At 40.7% G+C, this 24655-nt stretch overlaps 1 protein-coding gene across 2 annotated transcripts; it reads right to left on the bottom strand.

Annotated features, from left to right (window-relative positions):
* Window positions 1-1249: 1249 nt before the first annotated feature.
* kcnj5 (potassium inwardly rectifying channel subfamily J member 5) lies at window positions 1250-23600 on the bottom strand. Of its 2 annotated transcripts, none has more exons than XM_051398765.1 (4): window positions 23241-23600; window positions 13243-13325; window positions 10207-11080; window positions 1250-3624 (listed from the first exon to the last, which is right to left on the bottom strand). In XM_051398765.1, the coding sequence occupies exons 2-4, from the start codon at window positions 13303-13305 to the stop codon at window positions 3239-3241; spliced, it is 1323 nt and encodes a 440-aa protein (XP_051254725.1). In that variant the 5' UTR covers window positions 13306-13325; window positions 23241-23600; the 3' UTR covers window positions 1250-3238. The 2 variants fall into 2 exon arrangements, with proteins under 2 accessions (XP_051254725.1, XP_051254727.1); XM_051398767.1 differs by lacking the exon at window positions 23241-23600 and adding an exon at window positions 18137-18264.
* Between the last annotated feature and the right edge of the window lie 1055 nt (window positions 23601-24655).

Consider the following 24655-nt stretch of genomic DNA (forward strand, 5'->3'; position numbering starts at 1 on the left):
CCACAGAAAGAGGAAGAACAATAGCCAGTTACTCTGCTGGTGTGGTGCCATTCATCAGCTTAAGCAATTTCATCTGTCTTTGTTCATTTTCTTTCATAATTTGCTTGTTGTAAAAGGGGCACAGTCTCACTTGGCAAAAGCTGAAATGCACAATTTTTCTGTCTTGTTGTGTGTTTGTGGGTGTTATCGTGTGTTCATTTGTGCTGCTGGCTTGAGGTTGTGATGACTGATTATGTCTCCCCCCTCTCTTTCTCTTTCTCTCACAGCCCACATGCACCTGCCTTGGGTACCTATTTCAATGCACCATTCAATGGATGCATTATATTCATCATCGTACATTATTCAGATTTGAATCAGGGACTGTCAGCTTGCTGACGATCCAGCTTCCAAATTTAATAGCTCGGACAAGAATAGCTTTGACAGCACATTGCTGTGATTCAGTGAATTTCTGTGACACGCTGGCCACCAAATGTAACACCATGTTTCATTTTCTGACTGCTTGTACTCTGTAGACACTGGATAAATGTGATTACCCCTGTGACTTCTGCAGTGTTTTTTCTGTGCGTAGTTAATAGCTGTGGTGTCCTTAATCAGTCTGCCAGCTGTTTTCTGTGATTGTGTCTTCCTGTGTGTGTGCATGTGTCTGTGGAATTGCAGGCTCCGAACACGCAAAGCTGACTCAGGGATGCTGTTAAGGTGTCTGAGGACTCCAGCAGCCACAATCATGTTAATCCATGAGAAACCATTGGTTAGTTGCCTTTATATGCTCAGACAACTACTGTTAGATTTCACTATTTAACGCAGGGAGGGTTTGGGTAACTGCTGAGATGTACCCAGACTTTGCTGCTGTACAATTTTAATTAATTAATTCAAATTTAGACATGGGAAGGGGGTGATAAAGTTCTTGATGTTATCCCTCGTATTTGTTTCCGCAGCATGCATGAAGCAGTTTTTGCCTCAAGCAAGGCAAGATTGTTCTATGCTGATAATTAAAGGTTGCTTAAGTCTCCTATTCATGATTTGATACAGAACTAATCAGTTTTCAGGTAGCCAGTTTGTCAAGTCACAGTTGTTTTACTGAGAGCCATAGGTCATTTTGTCACACTGTAGTTGATAGAGTGTGCTGTCACGCAGGCTAAATTAAGGTACTTTCCAGTCCTCAGTTGCAAAGTTATGTGCAAAATAACTACACACTCACATACTCTCATACACTTGCTCATGCATGCACACATTATCTAACAGGAACATGTTGTTCTTTCGGCCATATTATGTTTATTCCCATGAGAACACACAGAAAACAGATGACATTCCAGCAATGAAAGATGATCCCTTTCTAATGACAAATGTATCGTTAGCAAATGGAATACAGAGTAGGATGAAAAAATGTCACAGTGAAAATAAATACATTTATTGGACAAGCATCTGTAAAAAAAGAACAATTTAACATCAAATTGGGGAGTGGGAGATTTTAAAGTATTAGGAATCTAATTTTTCTTTCGAGAAATGATAATTGAATATTCATACATTATCTTATAATATATTGTAGAAATCTCATAATTTGCATGCCTAGAAAATACCCTGTATTTCTTACTGTATTAAACTGACTCAGCAATAGGACACATAGGGGTTGATTCATGCATGCAAGCTGTGATGTGTCCTTTCAAAGAAAAAATAAAACCAAATAAAATACTGTAGGCTAAGTGTCAACTTCCAAAACAGTAGTCACAAGGGCCATAAACTATATTGAGCAAAAGACCCAGGGGCGGTTTGTGAAACAGGGCCAAAGTGCAGAGTGAACCAAGTGTGTGTGTGTGTGGAAAAAAACCATAAGGTGAGAGCTAGAGGTGAAGTTGCGAGCAAATAATTACAGAGAAGGCAAATATTGCAGGTGATGGGCTGGCCAGATACTAAACTCATGAGACCTGCTCCTATCATCAGTAGACTCAACTTTTATGTAGCTGAAATATACCAAGGTTGAATATCTTTTAAATATTTTAAACAAAAACAAAACAAACATAAAAGGATACATGGGGTATTTCATTTTGCTTGGGGAGCACTTGCAGTATTCATGTGTGTGGTGTATAAAAATCAAGAACATTTCAAATAGCAGTTGAACATAAATATTTCATACAAATATTTGAATCTACATTTGAATGTCACTTTTAACTAGGACTGACATGCATCAGCCAGTAGCGGTGGCTAGGTGGGTGCTTAGGTCAGTGTGGAGTCGACTCATGGGAAATTGTGCTTTACGTACCAAGAAAAGGGCTTGGAATTAATGTTTTAGTTGCCGCAGTGGGAAGGGGAATTAAATCTTTAACCAGTTGAGACGTTTTCAAAATAGTCAGTCAGTAGCATACTGTACAGCTTTTACCAGCATTTGCCTTGTTCTTATTGTTAATTTCAAACCCTGAAAATGAGTATAAAATGAGGTACTAGCTGGTTTCTTTTGGGTCAAGGCTCCCAGTATGTTGGGGAGACAACCAAACACAGTGAGAGTATTCATGACGGTACAACCATGAGGAAGATATGAACACAGAAAACAAAATTGGATAGCGGTTGCCAGTACACATTGCCTTTTATAGAACAATTTCCTACATCTTCTCTTGTCTATATGCAAACTAGAAGGCTTATACATTTCCTCCTAGGTGAATTGGGTTTCTGACACAGGATAATAACAACACTGACAGAGAAAGTAAATAATAAGCCCCCACATTAAAAAAGGGGAAAAAAATCAATAACAAGGTTCCATTACCACGCAGAAGCTGCTGTCAGACACATTAGCTGAGTTATGAGACTGATACTCTGATCAAATGAAGCTGAATAAACACACTCTAAAATGAGAATATTGGAGTATCCATAATAAGCCCATGGAACTCTTGTCATGGCTACCAGTTTCAGCTCAAGTTTACATTATACAACTTGAGCTGTTATAGCAGTTAAGTGGTCATTGCGATTATAAAAAGACAATCTGAACCACCAACCTTTAAGTGTAGGATATAGATACTGTACGTGTGTGTTTGTGTATGTGTACTTACGTGTCTACAAAACCAATCTATACTATAGATTGACACTCTAGTAGAGGAGTATTGCATGAGTCGGGGGCTGGAGACGGATGTCTTGTATCTCCAAGCATTGCAATGGAACAAGCTGGCCATTGACTAAATTAAGCATTATATTGTCCTGTCCTCCTGTCCAGTCTGTCCTGGGTTTTTAGCTGATGTGGCTGTCAGTCACATCAGTCAGGTAGTCCATCAGCAAGGGGCGGCTCCTCCAAAGCAGCAGCTGAGCCATTTGTCTCTCCTCTGTCAGCCCCTGAATCTCTCTCCTCTTTGTCCTCATCCCGGCTGAGTGGGTCCGGTTTGGACAGGCGGTCTAGGGGGTCAAAAGTATGCATTTTGGGCTCAGGGCTAAGGAGCGAAAGCTGAGGCAATAGCGGCCCCTCCCGAAGCTTAGCAGCTAGCTCCCTGGCACTGCAGGTGGGCGTGTTGGTCTCGTAGATATCGTGGAAGTTGTTGTAGTCTACCTCATAGAAGCCCTTCTCCAGGGAGAGAACTGGCGTGAAGCGGTAACCCCAAAGCACCTCTGTGTCCAGGTAGGAGCTCCGTGCCTGACATGTCATCCCTGTCAGAGGTATGGATAGGCGTATGTATCCACATGCACACACACAGACATGCACACAACATCAATATATAGCACAAGTATGTACACAAGGTATGAAAAGAGACGAGCACACACACACACACACACACACACACACACACACACAGATGGAAAGAGGTGTAAGGAGAAAGAGAGACATCATCAGTAAATACTTCATGGTTATACAGGAACTGCACACATAAAGGGCCAAGACCTGCACAGTGTTTCCTCTAAAGCTACATTGTGTTTTTTGAATGCAACAAAGCTAGAAATGCCACTTATCTAAATAAAAAGGTTTAGTTTTCTTTTTAGAAAGTATAAGCTGTTTGGCTGATTGAAATAAATGCTGTATTTGCACACAACTGATTGGTACAAAAGTGTCAATATTTATTTTCTGAGGTCTTTTTTGCCAAGTCAGAAAAAAAAGAAAAATTGGCAGCAACTTGTTTTGCAAATGGAAAGAGAGAAAGGCTAACACGTCTGTAATGTCAGATATGAATTTTGACACATTGGTCTGTTTTCGGAAAAGTGTGAAATTTGTAATCATAGCATCAAACAAAGCCCTTTAGTGACGCACCTCTCACAAGCGCGCCCTGAAACACATTCATCTACACAGAACCCAATAGTCCTTACTGTTACAGTGAAAAAGGTGTAGTGGAGAAAGCTCAGCTGCAGATAGGTATACAGTGTATTCACCTCTTGTGAAACAAACACACAATCACAAATAACATAGCTCAGCCATTGTTACTGTACTGTAGGTTTAGTGGTAACGAGGCTTTCTCATACGCAATTAGCAACTATCTTCTGTCTTGTGGATTCATCATTTGTATAAATAATATGTAAAACAAATATTCCTAAAATACCCTTTAATGCCAGCTTGAATTGCGAAGGTAAGAGGAAGAGAGGTGGTGCAGAAATAGAGACAGACAATGCTACATGTCTGACAAGAAACTAGCATCTAATTCAACATACTTTCCAAAATGTATTAAAAGTTTGAAATGCTCTGTCCTCTTAAGAAGGCACAACTGTCATCTTCCATTTCTCACTCATCACTTCTTCACACTGGTGTATCATGTTTGGCTATTAAGACTTATGGCTATTAAATTAGCCACAAGCTACTACACAACTTTTGACAGCCACCTTTTAACCCCACAAGAGGTGAGTGATACTCCAAAAACAGACATTGGGTGGAGTATCACTTTAAACTGGAAACATCTGACTCACCATATATGCCTGGCTAACCCAGCTGTTGAGTTACACAATGTTCTGTCTCTGTAGATGCAGAACATCACTAATAACATCAAGCATGTGCTCTAAAATAGATGTAGATGCCAAACTGATATGGTGTCTAACGCCACAGTGAGAGGAGGGGCTTTTGCACCTTTTCTTCAGCTCTCCCTCTGGATACGAGTGGCCTAGTTTCCACATTTAACTTGTGATATGTTTGTTTTTTCTGTGACAAGATTATCAAAGACAATATATCGTCTTTCAGTCCCAATGAGAAGGATTTTCTAAAGCAGGTGTTGGACTACTGTTTGATGTGTTGGTTTTAAATTCCAGTCCAAATCCATGAAATTGTGTTGGGATGACCTTTTTTTGCCCTATTAGCATTTAAAAGATCGTCCACCCAGTTTTGTCATTTTTATGAAGTTTTTGTCACAATTTAAAAGTCCATTTGCCTTTGACTTAATACATCATAGACACCGCTACACTATTTTGTTCATGCATTAGTGTTGAGATTATGAAAATACATTTTGATAGCAGTTATTTCCTGAGGGATTAGATCAAAATGAACAGCCTGTTCGAGATACCAAATCAGTTCAAAAATATGAACTAATACCACCCCCATCTGCCTCACGCATACGCACACACACATTTTCGGGTACAGCAGACTATCTGTAATTGTAGACTGTACTATCCTTTTCGTCTTGCATGGTTTGTAAAAATACCTGTTCTTATGTTTTATACATTTGATTGAAAAAGCTGCTGCAGGGAGCTGTGAGCAGCGTAGGAGACACTTGTGCTGTGATATGTTCATGTGCGTCAAGACTTAACAGTCAGCAGATGAGCAGCAGCCGATGTAATAACAGAGGTTACAGAATTCACATTATTAAACCGTGTGTGATTTTCAGGTTTAATTTTATGAAAACCAAACTTGTGAATGCACTGATGTATGGCAGCTGAGACATCTTCAGCAGCTCCTACACCGTGTCCCATATTTATTTTATTGTTCATTATTTAAACTTTGGAAATACAATGGTGTCTTGAAAGGGATGATGTGAATTTGGTTGCTTCTTGCATTACAAAAGCTGTACTGGGGATTTCCACAGCATGTACGCGCACATTCAGCTTAGCATTACTGAAACAATCAGAGCAGCCAGAACACTTTCCAACTCAAATGTAGTGAAGGGGATAAAAGCATCCGCATTATCTTTGAATATAAATAGACATTTTGACTTGTCAAACACAGGTGTATTAAATAACTTTAAAAATGACTGCTTCCCATTTAGGTGTGTCAGTTAAAGGGGCATGGCATTGCGCATGGTGGTTTACTGGCACACCAAAATGGAAAAGGGCCATCATTGATGTTATTAGTTACACCTTTGCTTTACTGTGACATGTCAGAACGTCATTGCAGGTGTAACTGCAATCACGAGTGCTGCTGCTTCTCACTTCATAAGGGCTTATGACCTCCACTCCAGCAGCAGCCTGCAGACTCTAAGTTCCCCTCCGGGAATGTTTTTGTTGTTACCCCTCAATCTCTGCCGTGCTAAGCTTGATATATCCTTGCAGGCAGTGACAAGGTTGGAAGCCAATACGTCAAATTTCATCCCTGTACATATTATGCATTCATGTAAAATTCTGTTCCAGGAGAGCTGGCTGACTAACTTACTGTTATTCAGACAGAATAACAATAATAATAATATGTTAATCTGAACAAACCTACACACTTTTGAATTATGAAACCTGACACAGACATACAAACAGCAGCTACCAGATAGAAACAAACAAACACAAAACTAAACTGCAATACGACCTTGACCTGAACAGTCATATCAGAATTTATGTGACTTTTATGCCACCCTAGATATATCCGTCATGCGGGTCACTTCAGGACAAACAAACAGACAACAAAACAAAAAATCTAGATCTGAGCAATAAATCACAATTGAGCGCCAAGGTATGTATCATACTGAACAAATGTGATTGAGAGAAAACGCTCATTTACTGTTTAGTTAAAACCATTAAAACTCAAGATATACAACTAATATTACAGAGAGGAGTTCCCATTATGAAAGAGGTACAAGCACTAGTGAACGATGGAACATTTTCTAGCGGAACTATTACATCGCAACATCATGGATGACAAAAATAAAAATAATTTAAAAAATAAAATGGTTGAAAGCCAGTGAAATAAGATTGTATGGGTAAGACCACAACCCAACAGCTGCAGTTCCTCCACCTAAGTCAAACTCACAGATTTATAAAGGTAATTAAAAAATGGAAAATGTACTAACTGTGTTGGGACAATGGACTTCATTCAAAATTCAAAATAATGAACATGTTAATTTCGATCTGTGTGAGCAGAACTCTGAGCTAGCGTGTGAGCTTGAACAACACTGTTTTGGACTTGCTACATGTGTCTGTTTTCCTGGATTTTTCTAGGAAGTGTAAAACAAAAAACACAACTGCAAATGTTCTTGTTTACACAGCAACAATATTGATGCAAGATGTTTTGTGGATTCTGAGAAATGTCATCAAGCAGGCCTTATTTTATACATAAATAATTTACTGTAAAGAAAACTAAGCAGACTTAACCCTGCTATTTTCAGCGACACAACAAGTCCATGAAAGCTACAACAGATTTTGCACATTGTCACCCTGCAGCAGCTAGACAAATGAATTAATGTAACAACCACAGCAAAGATGATGGTATTGGGGAGAACTGCATGGGTTATTCATTCGAATCAACTATTTCAAACATAGAAATGTAGCAGCTTGCAAGGTCAGCTTGAGTTTGCTCTTCAGAAATATAAACTATGCTTTTATATATAGTTTTATGATACTCCATTACATAGATGAATACATTTATAAATGAACTTACATTGCATTATTTTATAGTGTTGTGACATGTTGTACCTGTAACGGTAACTGCATTCATTAACTGAGAGGATGTTATGGAGTGTATTGCATGTTGTTCTTTATGTATTTTGATTAGTGCAATTAAGCTGTGTCATAAAGAAGGACAGAATGTTCTTTACTAAGTCATCATCTTGTTTTACTTTTTATCCCAAATGCTGTGGGAGTGCCTGAGAAACAAATGTTAGTGATTTTTCCAGAGCCTGACTCACAATCATGCTCGAAACCACAGGCTGGGTGTCAATGGAGAAAACAAGGGATGGCCAGCAACTGAAGAGAAACAGCATGCAATTTGTGATGTGTAGTGAGTTTTATGGTATATAAAGCCTGTGCCCTTCATGGACATCATCACTTGCTGATTTTAAATTCTAAATTTGGTTGAGATTAGTTTATGAGATATGGGTTTCTTATAAAAAAAAACGTAAGTTATGTTTGTAGTGTATCTTTCCCTTGGCATGGACTTTAAAATATTAATATGCTTTCCTGTTGGATTAAGAAATAATATTATGTTTTGCATTCCACAGCATTGGCCATCTATTCACAGATACATGACTGCACTGACAGCAAATTCATCACTTTTAAAATAGCAAGTGAGGGCGCTTATTCAGCTATAAATCTGAATATTTGTGACCTTTAGAGACCTTAGATCTCAATTAAAAATACATGATGATTATAATCAGTCAAAAGTACCCTTTACGGTCTATAATCAAATAGTTTGTGGAACTGTGTTTTTTATTAGTAGCATCCTGACTTCACTGTGTGTGTCACATGCATGACTTTAGTTAAAGCTGATCTCAACACAATGATGGAAAAAAACTAGGAAAAAAGGTTAAAAATACTGTAACATGAGCTATCCTTATATTCCCAGCCCACTCTTTGTGACCTGTTTAACAAGTCTCATTAAGGTTAACAGGGGTAGCCATGGGGGAGGGTCACTGGATGGTCAGATAGGTCTGTTGCCTAGCGGTCAAGGACGGTGACTAAATAACCCCTGCATGATGCCATGGTTTCTGCCGGGGAAAGGTGATTTAATGCCTGAGTCAAGTATCCTGCAGCGTGAGCAGGAAGCGTGATGACTACTGGTGCTTTGGAGGGAAAAAAAAAAAAATCAAATAGAGCAGAAATGTTCAGATGCATGCAAAGCCATGCCTGATCGCATTAGGGAGCGCAGTGGTTTGTACGAGTTTTTAAAAAGACAACTGGGTGCACGGTACTAAACGCTCCTAATCATGTCTCTCATTTACTGATGCAAAGTACAATGATAACCAATAAAGTAAATTAGTAACATGTATAATGCATTGTATTCAAAATGAGTGGGTTATAATTACGCTTTGAACAAAGGCCAATAAACAAAGCAGCTTAGGCATATAAACAATACTTGATTTAGCCAATACCCCACAGAAAACAAGTTGGAACAGCAAATTAAGTGCTAGCTGTCTGCAATTGCTGTTTCAAGGTTTCTGTACTCATCACTTTATAATTTATGTTCTATACAAGGTTACTGAAAAATGTTTTGAATATCATAAATCGACTGTTTTTAAAAATCCCTTGTATGTCACACAGACATCATAATTTGCTGTTATCTAATTTTAATGGTTGAAGATGCTACATTTTCCTCTTGCAGCCTCAATTTAAGTATCACGCTGGGAAATTGGAGCTTTGTGGAACTTTACAGAAACACCTGGTCACGTCTGCCTCATAAATGTAACCAGCCTGGAGCACTTTTCAGGACTGCTTGGCCTTTACCCAAAACATAGACCAGCAGTGAGGGTAGCTACACTTCATTCATTTTGATATAAACAATATCAAAGACATAACCTTGAAGTAGCAACAGTGAAAATGCGGGCTGCAGTGAGAACAGAAAACATCCGCAAGGCGGTTGTGGCACGATCAGCTTTAAGGAGGCTGCTTCAAATAACAAATACTTGGAATTGTGTAGAAATGTTTTGTTGATGAAGACAGAATTGCAGTTGTAGGACTAATGAAAGAAACAGTACCCACCTTCCTCAAAAATACATTTGTCACTGACATAATAAAATTCTCATTAAAACCATTACTAAATTTGAAGTGAAATGCATTAATATTATTCATGTCTCACTTAGAGAGTCGATTATCTGTTAATGTTAGCCTCTCTGTCTTTCCATCCATTACAATATTATCTTTTGCAATCTGCAGCACTTACAGGTACTTACGGCTGCCCCTCCCCTCTTATAAGCAATGTATCCCTCCATGTGAGCCTCTTCTGTCTTTCCATCCATTTATCCATCTTCCCATCCCTCCCACACAGCTTACTTCCCGTATCCTACATTTCATCAATCTCTGTCTCTCTCTATCCATCTACCCATCATCCATATGTCCTCCCATTCCCTCTTATGCCATCTCTTTACCCCCTCCCTTGATCACCCCCACCCCACCCCTTCATACCTGTGGCCTCCACCATGCCCTCAAGGATAACCACAATCTCGAACTCCTCCTTCTCCATTTGAGCCAGTGACATCTCCCAGAAGGGGCTCTTCTCATTGATCTCATGAGAGATGATAAGCGGAGACACCAGGAACAGCCGGTCATCTCCCGTGTCAAAGCCGATGTTGATGTCCGTTTGGTTGAGTGGAATGAACTCCCCCTCCTTGGTCTGCTGCGAGCGGATCAGCTTTGCTCTGATCGATGCCTCCACGATGTGAGAGTTCCTCAGGTCCCCCACCCGAAACATCAGGCACATCTTGTTGTCTCGCACCGATATGACAGCTTTGTGCGAGAACATGAGGGTCTCGGCGCGGTTCTTTGGCTGTGAGATCTTGACAAACATGCAGCCCACCATCATGGCGTTAACAATGGAACCCAAGATGGCCTGCACCAAAAGCAGTATGATACCTTCAGGGCATTTTTCTGTGATAACACGATAACCGTACCCAATGGTGGTCTCTGTTTCAATGGAGAAGAGGAAGGCTGAGACAAAACTGTTGAGGTTCTCCACACAGGGGGTCCAGCCCTCCTCATCAGCATGCACCAGATCCCCGCGGATGAGTGCTATCAGCCACCACAGAAAGCCAAAGAAAAGCCAGTTGACTACATAGACCAAGGTGAAAATGAAGAGACTAAGACGCCAGCGTAGGTCCACCAGCGTAGTGAACAGGTCACTGAGGTAACGGTAGGTCTCTTGCACGTTTCCATGATGAACGTTGCACTTGCCGTCCTTCTGCACGTATCGCTGACGTGGCTTCTTCGCCGGGTCAGAAATCAAGTGGGTTCGCTCTGTCGAGATCTGAGCCTCCCGCAAGTGTTTAGGAAGCTTCTTCACCTATGTGGAAGAGGAAAAATAGAGAAAGAGAGGGAAATCAAGGGGAGGAAGGAGAGTGAAAGAGGGAGAAAGAATGGTAGCAGTTTATGTTATTCTACACATGGGTGTACTTTACAGTAGCCACACTGATTTCTTTTCAATATTTTCTGTAAAGCTGTATTGAGTTTGTACTGGAGGATGTAGGTGTTAACCATTTTAATGGGATTTTTTTTCAGCCTTTGCAAAAACATTGCTCTGCACTTCTGGCGAGGAGGCAAATAACATTAAGAGCTGTTTGTCACTGCTCTGTGCTACTCCACAATGACACTGTGGGTGACAGTCTATGCACATATATATAGGGAGAAAGAGAGAGAGTAAGGACACAACAAGAACACAAGGACACCCAGGTCTTTGTCTATGTTGGCCCGGCTCCAGTGAGGCGATCTGGCCCCACAGCTGTGCCCTGTCTCCCTCCTTGTCCCCTGTGTCCCCTCCCCTCGCACCCTCTGGGACATTGGCAGGCCTGGATAGGAACAGATCATCCATCCTTCCCCAATAGAGCCTTGTGGCATACTTAAACAGAGTGGCATATGCCTGGGCACACACTTTGCACTTATCTAGAAACCGGCATTCATGCATATATAGTACATGCAGGCTTCTGATATTGTATATTTTAGAATATTTGAACAATGAGTGCCACAGTGCACAGGAAATCCAGTTGCCAGTTGCTTGGCTGTCTTTTTGGACATACACATGCATACATACAGACAGAAAGACACATACAGGAGGACAGAGTTGCAAGGCACCTTTCAAACAGACCAAGGGCAAGTTGGCAGCACACTGACACTTTCCAATCTGAGATGATAATTGAAATGCATTGTGTTGAGGCAAGAAAACAGCCCCTGTGTCCTCTGAATCTCTCGCTGCTAATCGGACACCTGTGATCCATCTCTCTCTAGAGTCATGCTCACAACACCAGGAAAGTTATGCCCTATTGTGGTTACACTGACTGCTCTTCTGCTCTATCACAAAGCCGATCACTCTCACAGTCCAGCCTGGAAAGGACATAATCTAAAGCAGAACAATATCCTTGCAGTGCCTTCGATTGTAGTGCCAGGATAATAAAATCTGTCGGACAGGTTTATTCAGGATAGTTTCCTTGAGATGTCAGGTGCTGTTTCACTGCTACTCTGTGTGTGTGCACATTTGCTCAGGCCTGCATGAACAGTATTGAGTTTGCAGATATTGATTTAAAGTGATCCCTGTTTAAGGAACGTTTCGACAAAGAAGAATTGAAAGACAATGCGTATTGACCGGCATCGCAATTAGTGGCTTGATGACAATGCATTCACTAAATGTCAATGGGCTCCCTTATTACCAACTGTGCTCAGGGATACTGGATCAAAATACAGATTCAGAACACAGTCAGTTCAGTTCACCATTGCTTAGAATAAAACTTTCATCTGTTAATGTACATAGTTGTTTTTTCAATTGTTGTTAATTGCTACTACACTGATTTTAAATGAAAGGCAGACAAAATAGGTCCGTTCATTTCCACGCTTTGTGCCGGGGTTAATTGAGTGATAGATGAAGCTGTCAAAACAGTGCTGCCCAATCTTTGGCCTTTGTAGTCAATACAGTCTGTAGGGGTGATGGTCGATAAACAAATTAATTAGTTCTCTTTGCGTGGCAGTAGTAAGCGGTGGGTGTTTTCTCTCACTGAGGATTTCTAGCCATGCTTCGGTAGACAGTATAGGTTCCAATCAGCTAGGGAATCAGGACAGATAACCAGTGCAACTCCACCATCCGTTATTGGGAGTGAGTGGGGTGTCTTTTCCCTGTCTCTCTATCTCTGCTACTAAGTCAATTGAGCTATATATTTATCTGAGCTAGAGGAACAGGCTTGGTTACACCTTGCTTGATATATAATCCACACTCTTTATTTAATCGGTAAACAGCATATCTGATGTATATCTAACAGCCCTTTTATCCTCCTCATTGCCACCATTCTTGATAGACACCTGGTATTTCTTTCGCATACACATAGCTCTCTCCCTACTAATCATCCCATCTTTCTATATCTTCTCCATCTCTTTACTCTCACATCCTCTTTCATGCTTTCTCTCCCAGTTGCAGAAAGACCGCAGTATAGTCGTTTGACAAGTCGTGGCTGTGCAGTTTACCTGTGCAGGTGTGACTCCTATCTCCATGTTGTGGTCCATGAGGATTCGGGAATCTCCTGCCATCCTCAGCTGAAGCTCAAAACCTGTAAGACAGAATTAAGTAAAATAGTCTTTAAAATTTAGGCTTTAAAACTTACATATTTTCCAAATATTGTAATGAGATGCAGTTCATTGATCACCAACATTCAAATGAACCCAATATAACAGAGAATAGAGGTCAAAGCTACAGTGCATGTACAAGCTTGATCCATTAGGTCTTTTAACCTTTAACCCTCAGCTATCTAAACTGGATACCCTCTTTGAAAAGTACATACATTATGTCTATGCTAACAATGTTGTGTTGATGTATAGTGCAATCCCCCAGATCCAATATTTTCTACCTGTCATTTAAATGTCAATATAAGCCAACTGGTGTAATTAGAACCCAAAAGATACACTTCAAAAGGTCAGATCCTCAACTGAGTAAGATGTTTGCATTTGTATTGGCTGTAAAAAAAAAATTCTAAATAGCGTGAAGCATTTTGTTATTCAGGTGCTCTACAGGTAACTTACTGTTTGCATTGCATCTCACTTGTCAACTAGAGGAATAACATTGGAGTGTTTGAAAAGGATGTTGTATCTTAAAATCAAATTAATTAATCTCAATAGAGGCACAGTTTAAGTTGGGAACATAAAATAAATGTAGAAAGAATATTTCTTGTAGATCATTTATTGATTTCTAATAAATTATAAAAATCACCACGATGCAAAAAAATCCTGAATTTATGGAGAACAATCATAATAATCACAAGACAAATAAATCTGAAGATTAATGGTAGCTGGGGCTGCATCCATAATGTGGACGTCAGTCAAAAAGAGCCATTGCCAAATGTCATCAATCGAACTTTGGTGAAACCATTGTCATTTCAACTCTCCCACCACAATAATGGTGGTGTCACGAGAGAATGTACTACATAAATCAGCCTGTCGCCTTACGTTTTTTTAATAAAAATAAATATATTAGCATGTGAATATCAGTCTAAAGGTCTATTAGTCCACCACTGTGTCCAGACTGTATCTCAGCAACTAGCACATGAGTTTGCATTCATGACTCCTCCTGACTTTGGGGATCCCATGACTTTTAATCTAGCACCGACATGAGTTTGACATTGTGGTTCAGAGTGAAATATCTCGACAACTATTGGATGGATTGCCATTGAATTTGCTATATATTGACGTTCCCCTGAGGATATATTGTAATAATCTTGATGATCCTCTGGCTTTTCTGTTATAGTGCCACCAGCCGGTCAATGTTTTCACTAATACAGTTTTCACTAATTAACAAAATATCTACTTATTGGCATCAAATTTTGTACAGGCATTAATGATATCCCCTGAACTTTCTTTTAGTACCACCATAAGATTGACATTGTTATTATTATTATTTTTTTTAAATAGCTCAACAACTACTGCATGGATTGGACTTTTCATCTAGTGCCATCATTAGGTTAATGTCAATATCATGTTAGCATGCAGACATTTGCTCAAAGCACCACTGTGATTAAAGGTCCATTTAGGAGGATCTATTGGCAGGAATGCAATGTAATATCCATAGGTATGTTTTAATTAGTGTATAATCACCTAAAAATAAGAATCAATGTGTTTTCGTTACCTTGAATGAGCCGTTTTTTATCTACAGACACCATGGGTTGCCTTTTTTGAAGCCACCATGTTTCTGTAGCCCAGAACAGACAAACCAAACACGGGCTCTAGATAAAGACGTTTGCATTTTTTTGTGCATGTCACTGCTGTAGACTCTTGTTAATGAGCACAAAATGTTGATAATTAATGTGTTGATACTGAAGTTTACCGACAATGTATTTAACTTTTCCCAAGAATATGCACACTTAAAATAAAATATCTGCTCAAAGCAACTGAAGAATGTTTTTTATGGTTATGCTCAAACAGCATAAACAGCTAGGGAACAATTGTGGTCATCACTGACTTGAATCGTGACACAGGATTTGTGCTTTTGTTGCCTAAACCTAACCACACATTGGTTGTAGCACATGTGACACATGGCAAAGTAACACTTCTAGGAATTATGTTTCCCTTAAAATGTGTTTGGCAAAACAAATGAATTGTACGTAATTTGTTTTGGAGACAGGTTTGGCATATTCGTGAATAGAGCACCAGCCATTAATGGCCTTTGTAGCTTTCCCTGTAAAAAAAAATCATGCTCCATTAAATATTAACAGATAAATGTTAAAATATTAACCCATATTTGAAGTTAAATATGACCACAGCATCACAACTCACAGCATTCTGTTTATGGGGAAGAATACATCAATTTTTAAAAGCTAGGAAATCTAGTTCCATCTGACAGACCTGTCCGCATGTGTACAGTAATCATGATGAAAGAAATACAATTGCTGCATGTCCCTACTATACTAGTATACACAAATATGATAAAATAGGATAAAAAAAAAAAGTATTTTTTGCAGCATTTTCAGCACTTGAAGACCTAAGTAAAGGATTAGCTGATATCACATGGGAGATGACCCAGTGTCCACTGCTGGCTAATTTGCCTGTACAATGAAGCAGGCTCAGCTGCTGTGTTTTTAACAACGTCATTTTCCCAAAGAGCAAGCTTGTCATTGCCAGCATTGCCAGTTGCTCAACTACTTATGGCCACATGCACACACAGACACAGACACACAACTCTCTATGTGTACGCAAAGCTCTCACACTGCTCCACCACAGCCACACCATCCGTCAGATCAGAGGCAGTGATTGCTTCCTTAATCGGCTGGAGACAAAGAAATAAATACTAACTGCCTCAGAAAATCCAGTTGGCTTTTTTTTTTTTTTTTACATTTAACCTAATATAAAACCAAAAAAGTATACATATTATCTGTGCGGTTGTTTTTAGCTCCACTGGAGTGATGTGCTGGCAGTCTACACTATGTGATGTGATTTTAAAGAGCATTTCTCTGCTCCTGAGTTGTGTGCTGAAACAGGTATTTTTAAACATCAGTTATGTGAGGAACAAAGTGAAAGGAGAAATAGAATAGGAGCACTTTCAATGTCTCTTCAATGATGTGGGATTTAATAACAGCCACTGACTATACTTATAGGGGGGAGTGGGAGTGTGAGTTTGGAGGGGGGCTCAGATAAAGCCCTAATTTTAGCAGCAATCTTACAACACCTTTGGAGCTCCACAAGAGGCAATTAACTTATGGAGCCCCTGAGTGTTGTTTGAAAATCAACTACTTTTAATTTACTAAAAGAACAAGGGATACACGGGCCTTGCAACCAACCAAGCAAAAGAACATGGGTAAATTACTTTAGCCACCGGTTCCTGACCTTAACAACATCTGACATTTCTTTGTCATCTGTCTTTGATGTTACTCTATTTGATCGCTGACAAGCAAGGAGAGGGAATGCAAAGGCGAGCGTGGAGAAGTGAGAGGACCACGTCACAAATCAGATCCACACAGGAATGTAGTGTTGACATTGATGGTCCAAAGCAAAGGGCAGAGTGACGTGACATGCATATGAGTAGGGAAAAGACAGACAGACGGACAGCAGAGGCGCGGGACACACACAAAGCTTCCGAAAAACCTCACTGAATACATTAAAGGGGTTGCAAGGTCTCGCTTTCTGACTCATTTTAGGTTCTCTCATGAATTAAACATGGCTCCCTGGAGATTTGTGAACTCCAGACCTGTGTGTGTTTTCAGCGGGGCTGTGATTGCGGTGTCTGTTCACAGCAGCAGACTCAACAAGCCCAAATGGGAGGTGTTCGAACATGGATACCAGCTGGGGTGTTTTATCTTGGCGCTTTAAGAGGGTAACAAGCATTTATCTTGTTACCGAGAGAGTGACAGGATGCTTTGGCTGAATTGTGTTTGTGTCCTGATAACAAGAGCACTCATCTGTTGTGCTTAAAGCCAAGGGGTACTAGTAAACCAGGGAACTTGCTTCCTAAGGGATATCTACAGGACATATATTTTCCTTATTTGCTGACACTGCACGCTGTAAACAATAATCTGCACAGGGCACAGCAAAATGTGTCTTTTCTCCTTTCTAACCTGTCGCAAGCTCTATAATTTCCCCCTAGGGCCAGCATTGTAGTGAATAGCACTTGCTTCATGATTTAATTTTCTCCATTTTCAGAACTTCAGAAACTTGTGTTGTCAGCTCTGTGTGCAGTTCTGAAAGGTAAGAGCTGGCTTGGAGCTGAGCCAAGAGAAGGTTTTTATCAATACTAATCACTGTTCTAATAAAGCCCCTGCAACAGATTAATTACCTGAATTATAATTCTCACTTGATCAACATAATTGTAAACTGTTTCATTCAGTGAATTACCTTTTTATTTCCCATTATCTGGAGGTAATCAATTTAGTTTTTCTAGCCTGTGGAGAAACACTGTTTCCTGCCTAAAATTTGCACAGATGTGCTTGTTTTGCAAATGCTGAGAATGCTGCTTGCAGCTGTTGGGTACAAGCTTCATATTTCCAAATTATAAACTTTTCAGGAATGGAAAATAATCAGCAGTAATCTGTATCTAACATGTGCCAAGCTCTGACCTGATAATAGTGTTTATCCCGCTGAGCATGACAGGGTTACAAATGGCAGAAAGATGTTGCAAACTCAGCAATATCCCTGAGTTTACAATACAAATTTGACTATAAGTGGGCACTCATCCATACATTTTGAGGTCATAGCTTGCAGTTTTCAGTCGGTTCATCAAACACAGTGCTGACACAAGAGAAACAGAGAAAAATAGGCAAAAAAGAAAAAGAAAAAGAGCAAGGGAAAGGGGAAAAAATAAAGATAAGGGTTGCAGCTGAGCTTTTAAGAGTATTGAAAGAGCAGCTATATTTACCAAATCACTGCATCAGATACCTACACTGGTAGAGTCATTCCAGCTTATCTGCTGTCTCAGTTCCTTGGCCATGGAAGCACTAGAACTTTCTATTTCCTTGATTCCCAACCCTCCTTCACTCCTCCCCTTGAGTAAAAAGCAAAGAGTCATGGTTACCGGCCTGTCATGATTATGTCCTGGGCTAAGATTGGCCCATAAAATAACATGGCTTCATCCCTATCTCTGCTCACTTATGACACTTTGAGGTCGGGCAGGTCAAATGACTAAAAACGTCCCCAGCTAGTTTGGCTCCAGGCCCAGCAAACACACACGCACGCACACACGCACACACACAAACTTCATACCGTCCCTCCCTCCCGTTTATGCCCCGATAGTGAGCTGAGTGTATCCAGTTGTGTCCTTCTCATGGATGACCTTCTCTGGAGTGACACTGCTGCACGGAGATGTTCGACTCACACTGGAGAAACAATTTCCCTAATGATATGTCCAACTCTCTCTCTCTCTCCCTCTCTCTCTTTCTCTATCTGACACACACATCTCTCTCTCTTACTGTCCCTCATTCAGTCTCCATCTTACAGTACATTTTGCACACATCACCCGTAGAAAAAAAAGTATAGTTGTTCAAGCCATAAATAGCTATTATATTATAGTTGCTGTTTCAGATCTGCCTCGCTCCACCACTAAGATGATGCTGCTGAGTGGAGTTTGGATGGGATTAAAACCCAACACCTACTGGAGCCAAATAACACCCTCTTCAACCATGCTGGCTTTGAGCGTGAGAGACATGATGGAAAGAGACAGAGGGAGGAGACGTGAGATGTGTGAGGTTGGGTTGTTGGGCATGTTCCCCAACACCCTGTTTCTTTTTCTTATCAGGCGTTTCTGTCAGGCTCTTGCCGTGATTTACGGCTTTAGATCCCAGATTCCCTGTGCCACCACTCTGTCTTAGAAGGCAGTGATGGCTAAGCGGAAGAACAAATTGGAATGAGAGGGAAGTATGCGGCGATGAGCTCAATAATCTGCAATATAGCATAATTTCACAATATATTATAACAAACAAATATGTTAATTGTTTATACATCAGATCCACTTATACAAAGCCTCTGCATCAAATGTGATTAATCTTCTGCTCCATTTCACTGTAGAGGACAGGAGAGCAGGGGAGGATGGGAGGGCATGAGCATGGTGGGTGGAGCTGCAGAGCCAAGCAGCGCATGGCGAATGCTGGAGGAGCCAAAGGTCAAATGGTCTTGATTGGGATTCCTGACATGCTTCACTGTGTCACCGTGCTTGTCCCTTTGAGGAGCCTCCTCCTTCTCTATAGTCACCACATGCCAAGTCAGAATAAAATTAGATTACAACCCCAAGGCTGCATGTTAAAAATCCTCAGACCAGCTTGTTTGGAAAAGGAGCTGAGTAAAGAACCCTTTGCTCAGTGCATTTTCTTACACTGTGTCCTTTAGTGATGAGCTTAAACCTCTGTTGCCGTCAGTAGATGGCATTGTGTGAATTTGAAGCAAGATTATGTTCATGCCATCCCTTAATCTTTAAAAATAAACCAATCTTTAAAAGAAGCATGTCAAATAAAAAAAAAATCCATGCTGTCACTCTACAGGCCTTATTAACCATGCAGTATCTCTTTTCTATCCATGTTAATGAGGTGCAAATTTACAGGGATGTGCTTCCCCCAGGTGATGGATGCTCACGCTTCATAGATGCTTACGTAAAACCTGTAAAAAAATAAAAAAAAAAAAAAAAAGGTATGTTTGCTTTCTACGTCTTAATGATACTGCAGGGTAAGCTCACGTGTTTATCAAACACTCAAAAGGAAGGGTGTGCATGTTGTGAATGTTCTCTATTTGCATTATATGTGAAGCTAAATTGTCCTTGCACCATATGAATCAGTGTGTGAATTTAGCTGAGCTGCTAGTGTGTCCGTGTATCACTGTAGGCAAATCATGTTCATGGGCATTTGTTCTGCTGGCCAATTAAAGTAACTGTGGTTGTGGTGCTTTTGTTTTTAAATCATATAAGCAACTAAACAACATCAGCCTGCATATATGAAATATAATATTTACAAGTACATGTAGTATATGAATGCAGGAATCATGTAACACAATAAACATAAACATGTGTTTTAGTGGAACTAGCCTGACCTGAATACTTATCAGCTGGATAAGAGACATCAATGCATCTCTACCATTGTGTGGCCATGCTTAACAAAGGGGTCCTCGTGAATAGATCCTCCTTTATTAAATAACTCCAGATAAAGACTGGTTTAGCCCCACTGGCTAAGCCAGGAGCAGGATACACTGTAAAACTTCCATTGCATTCCACATAACCTGCTGCTGACAGATAAGAACATGAGCCATTATGAATATTCTTGGGAGGTTGTCAACCTGGACATGGGTGTATACTGGAATGCGTTTTCACAGTTGTCAAAAAGTAATCTGTGACAGATTATATATATATATATATATATATATATATATATATATATATATATCATAATAGTCTTTCTGATAACCATGTAGTTTGGCTGCATAAAAAATATTCCTTCCAAACCACCTGAAAGCTATAAACATTCTTGCTGACAAATGGTAAGAGCAAGGTGACCTGAACAAGCAGCCATTTTAACTTATTTTTTGATACTTATACAGATACAGAAGGCAGCTGCATGAAACTCCAAAGAGCCAGCAAACTGTATTTTCTGCCCTTATCTCTTATCCATGACAGGATGTGTGCACACGTATATACACTTTAATGTCCATGTGTGTTGGTATAGGTGTGTTGGACAAACAGACAAACAAAGAACAAAGAGGTGATCTCTGAAACAGTCATCTCTTTGCCAAACAGAAGGTGAAGGTTTGTTTGGGCTACATGTTGGTTGGAGCAGCAGCACCATGCACTGTATCAGCTTTATGTGTGACAGGACTGTAGGAGAAATACATGCGTCGTGAAGTTGTTGCTGAATCAGTGAGTGGGTTGCACCATACAGTAAATCTGGCACACAAGCACCGTAGGTGACACTTTAAAATACAGTAAACACAGGGGCTTGAATTTGCATTGGTTACAGATTTATGAGGGCATAAAAAGAGTGATTTTCATTGGGGGATGACAAGATTGGGTAAGAAATTTTACGCAGCTTATCTGTTTCATGCATTACGAAGAGATTGGCTTGTATTCATAAACAACTCACAAAGTGTAAGGCTACGACTTTTGAATTATACACAAAGTTATTTTTCATAGAGGGAAGTAGAAGTGAAGCAGAACAACTCATGCAGCAGTGTGTAAGTGAAAAGATCTTCATTAACAGCCCTGTAAACAAATACTGTATTTTTATGCAGTACTCTACCAGAGCACTAAATACAAAAAAGAATCTTCACGCCTGGCTAAGCTCTTGACACAGATGCACCGCTGTGGTATTAGAGAATGGGGGATCTGCCTGAAGAACTGTTCTTTCCCTACATCTCCAGAGACACACAGTCTTGACTAAATAAACAGATCCAATTAATTATTCACAGTGTCTTCTCTTTTGAGAGTCTCCTGCTGAGCATTACATCTGCCCTTTGCCCTCTTTTGTCCACTTGTTAGGCAGATCAGGACATGGATAATAACTGAGCAGGAGGGGAGCGAACAACACGGCGCTGAGTTGCAGTTACAATGATAGCGCTGATAATAAGGTCAAAAGGCCATCCATCAAAAACCATTACATCTTAGCTGCTCACACTTCCCTCTGCACTCGTTAAATAGGCAATCCCGGTTCAATCAGCTGTGAGCAGGGTCATGGCAGATTACAGTGATAAAAGTAGCCTGAAGTGTAGCAAATAGGCAGGTTTTGTTGCAAAGCTAGTGTTAAGTAGTCATTCCGTCAGACTAGGCTTTCCCTTTCCTTCCGCTCCAATGGGTTTGCGTTAAGAATGTGCCATATGTAAAAATGTGGTTAATGATGAGAGCAGTGATGGTTTGCACTTCCTCCACAGATATAAAAAAATAATGTCCACTCACTGCCTTGACACTGTTTTGGCATTCCCTGATGAGACAATACCAGTGAGGACAAGAGCTTTGGGGGAACTGTGCTAAAATAATGTGGCTACTGAGCCCACTGCATTGTCATCAAAGTTTTACAGCAACAACTCTCGAGATGAGTGCACTGAATTGCAGCTACTAGAGGAGAAAATAGCAGTGTACATCAGACATTAAAGCTAGCAGCCCTAATCCACAGCCCAGAGAGAGTGTTTCAGGGGAATCAATATAAATGATTTTCTCTCAATGCTTTTGGTGTAGTCTACAATATTCATGAAAATACTGCCATCAACTATATCACCACAACACGTCCGCCGCTTTATCTCCTGCTTTTATTGAATGTAGAAAAAAACGTGTGAGGGCTGAAACATGCTGCGCTGTGTCCTCAAACACACACACACACACACACATGCATGCACTTATGGTAACACAGAGATAGATGCACATTAATGCCAGGTTTGCTCCTGCTCCTGCTGCGCTTGTAAAACTCCTGCATTGCACTGAGAACTACCGCACAGCACACAAGTGTGCACAAACAGCGGGAGCACTGACAGGCTTTCTTTGCTTGCGTCAGAGAAATCCATTGCCTTTTTGATTACCCTGCTCCCGCTATGAGGGCAAGGAGATGTATGGTGGTGATCTATGTATCTCTGCAGTGACATAAGATGAAGGAGGCAAGATATGATGATAAAGGTTGTAACTGATGGAGGAGGGTAATCCAGCCACTTTTCCCATCATCACTTTCCTCTTCCTGCTCTCTTGCTCTTGAAGTGTCTTGCATTGTCTCTCATCTTCTCTTGCTATCTGTCCTTGTCTCCCTGTTTCTAGCTATCTGACTCTCATAGTTTTTGATCTTCCTTCAAGTGATGCACACTTTTTATTTGGCAAGCCACTCTAGAGGGAATTTGTGGCTGTGCAATGAAACACATAATGCAATCACAGCATGCAATGCCATCCACAAACAAATTGAGAGAAGCCAGCTTGTACGTGGAGCCACGGTTGTACCATGCATCAGCGGCTTTAAAAACCTCCTCCTTTTTCTGCCTTCCTCTCTCTGTCTCTTCCTCTGCTTTTTCCTCCATCAGCGGTGCACGAGGCTTACCTTCAGGTCTCTGCAGGAGTAGCTGGCAGGCTCCCTTCGAGGCATTTCACAGCTGCTCTTCTCCCTAGGACTGCGCACTCCTTTCCTGGCTTTGTTCAATCAACAACAGCCCTCCTGCCTCTCTTTTGCCACCCAGCTCCTTCTGCTCTTCGCCGCTCTCTATCTACTCCTGTGTGAGAGGGGGGTCTGTGTGCATGTGTGTGTATGTGTATGTGTATGTGTATGCGTGTGTGTGTGTGTGAGAGGGAAAGAGGGAGAGGAGGAGGAGGAGAGAGAGAGAGAGAGAGAGAGAGGCAGAGTCAGAGTGGGTGAGAGAAGAGATGGAAAGGATGTAAATATGCGTGTGCTCTCTCTTGAATGCGCCTCTCTTCTCACTTCCACGTAGAGATCGGACCTCTTGTCTCTCAGGATTTGTCCTTTACAAGAGTGTGTGTTTATGCCTATTTGCAAAGAGCCTCAGCATCAGTGTGTGTGCGTGCGTGTGTGTGTGTGTGTGTGTGTGTGTGTGTGTGTGTTGTATACATTTACCACATGGCTCTCTTCTCTCTACTGCAAAGGCAAAAAGAAATAGAAATATGTGTAGAATTGTCAAGTACAGTGGTACAGTGAGAGGTAGGGAGAGAAGGATGAGTGTGTGTGTGTGTGTGTGTGTGTGTGTGTGTGTGTGTGTGTGTGTGCGTGTTAGGGGTGCAGACAGGGAAAGAGCGATGGTGAGGAGGAGTGTGGTATAATCAATTGCTCTAAAACTGCAGTTGAAGAAAAAGCCCAAAGGGTTTGAAAGAGATATAAAGTGGAAGCAGAGACAAGAGTATTTGGGGAAAAAAACACAGAGCAAGACAAAGAAAGAGCGGAAGAGGAAGAAAGTAACAAAGAGGTGTGAGGGAAGAATAAAAAGGATGAGGTAAAAGGGAGTAAATACAAAGAAACAGCAGAAAAAGGACATTTTGACCTAGAATTTCTTGCTTGTAAATCAGGTTTTGTGTCACTTTCACTAAATTCCCCTGTGATTTTCCTAATAAACAACAAATTATGTGTCCAGAATAAACTGAATAGAAGGCCCAACCTCAGCTTGGCTACATTAGCCTCACATCAACCAGCAATGATGGGGAGTATGCCCATAACGAATGGTTAAAACTTCATATAGCTTAGCAGCATAATGGAGTGCGTCACAGGGGAGTGTGGTCCCTATGATCACAAAGCATGTGCACATGAGAGGACATACAGTACAGACAGAGACAGATAGATGGATACTTGACATTGAGATGTTATTAGGCATAGAGTAAATTGAATGTAGACTTGACATAACAGAGGAGGAGTAATGCATGTGAGAGCAAGGAGAGAGAGAGAGAGAGACAGAGAGACAGAGAGAGACGATTGGGAGATGATGATAAGTAGGGGAGGAGCAACAGAAGCAG

The sequence above is a fragment of the Dicentrarchus labrax genome, unplaced genomic scaffold (assembly GCF_905237075.1).
Source record: "Dicentrarchus labrax unplaced genomic scaffold, dlabrax2021, whole genome shotgun sequence".
NCBI classification, from domain to species: Eukaryota; Metazoa; Chordata; class Actinopteri; family Moronidae; genus Dicentrarchus; species Dicentrarchus labrax.

Coding starts and splice junctions, on each gene's coding strand:
- kcnj5 (XM_051398765.1), bottom strand. CDS start 13,305: ATGGCAGGAGATTCCCGAATCCTCATGGACCACAACATGGAGATAGGA. Junction 11,081..13,242: donor TAGGAGTCACACCTGCACAG/GTAAACTGCACA, acceptor TCTTCCACATAG/GTGAAGAAGCTTCCTAAACA. Junction 3,625..10,206: donor GGGCATGGTGGAGGCCACAG/GTATGAAGGGGT, acceptor TACCTCTGACAG/GGATGACATGTCAGGCACGG.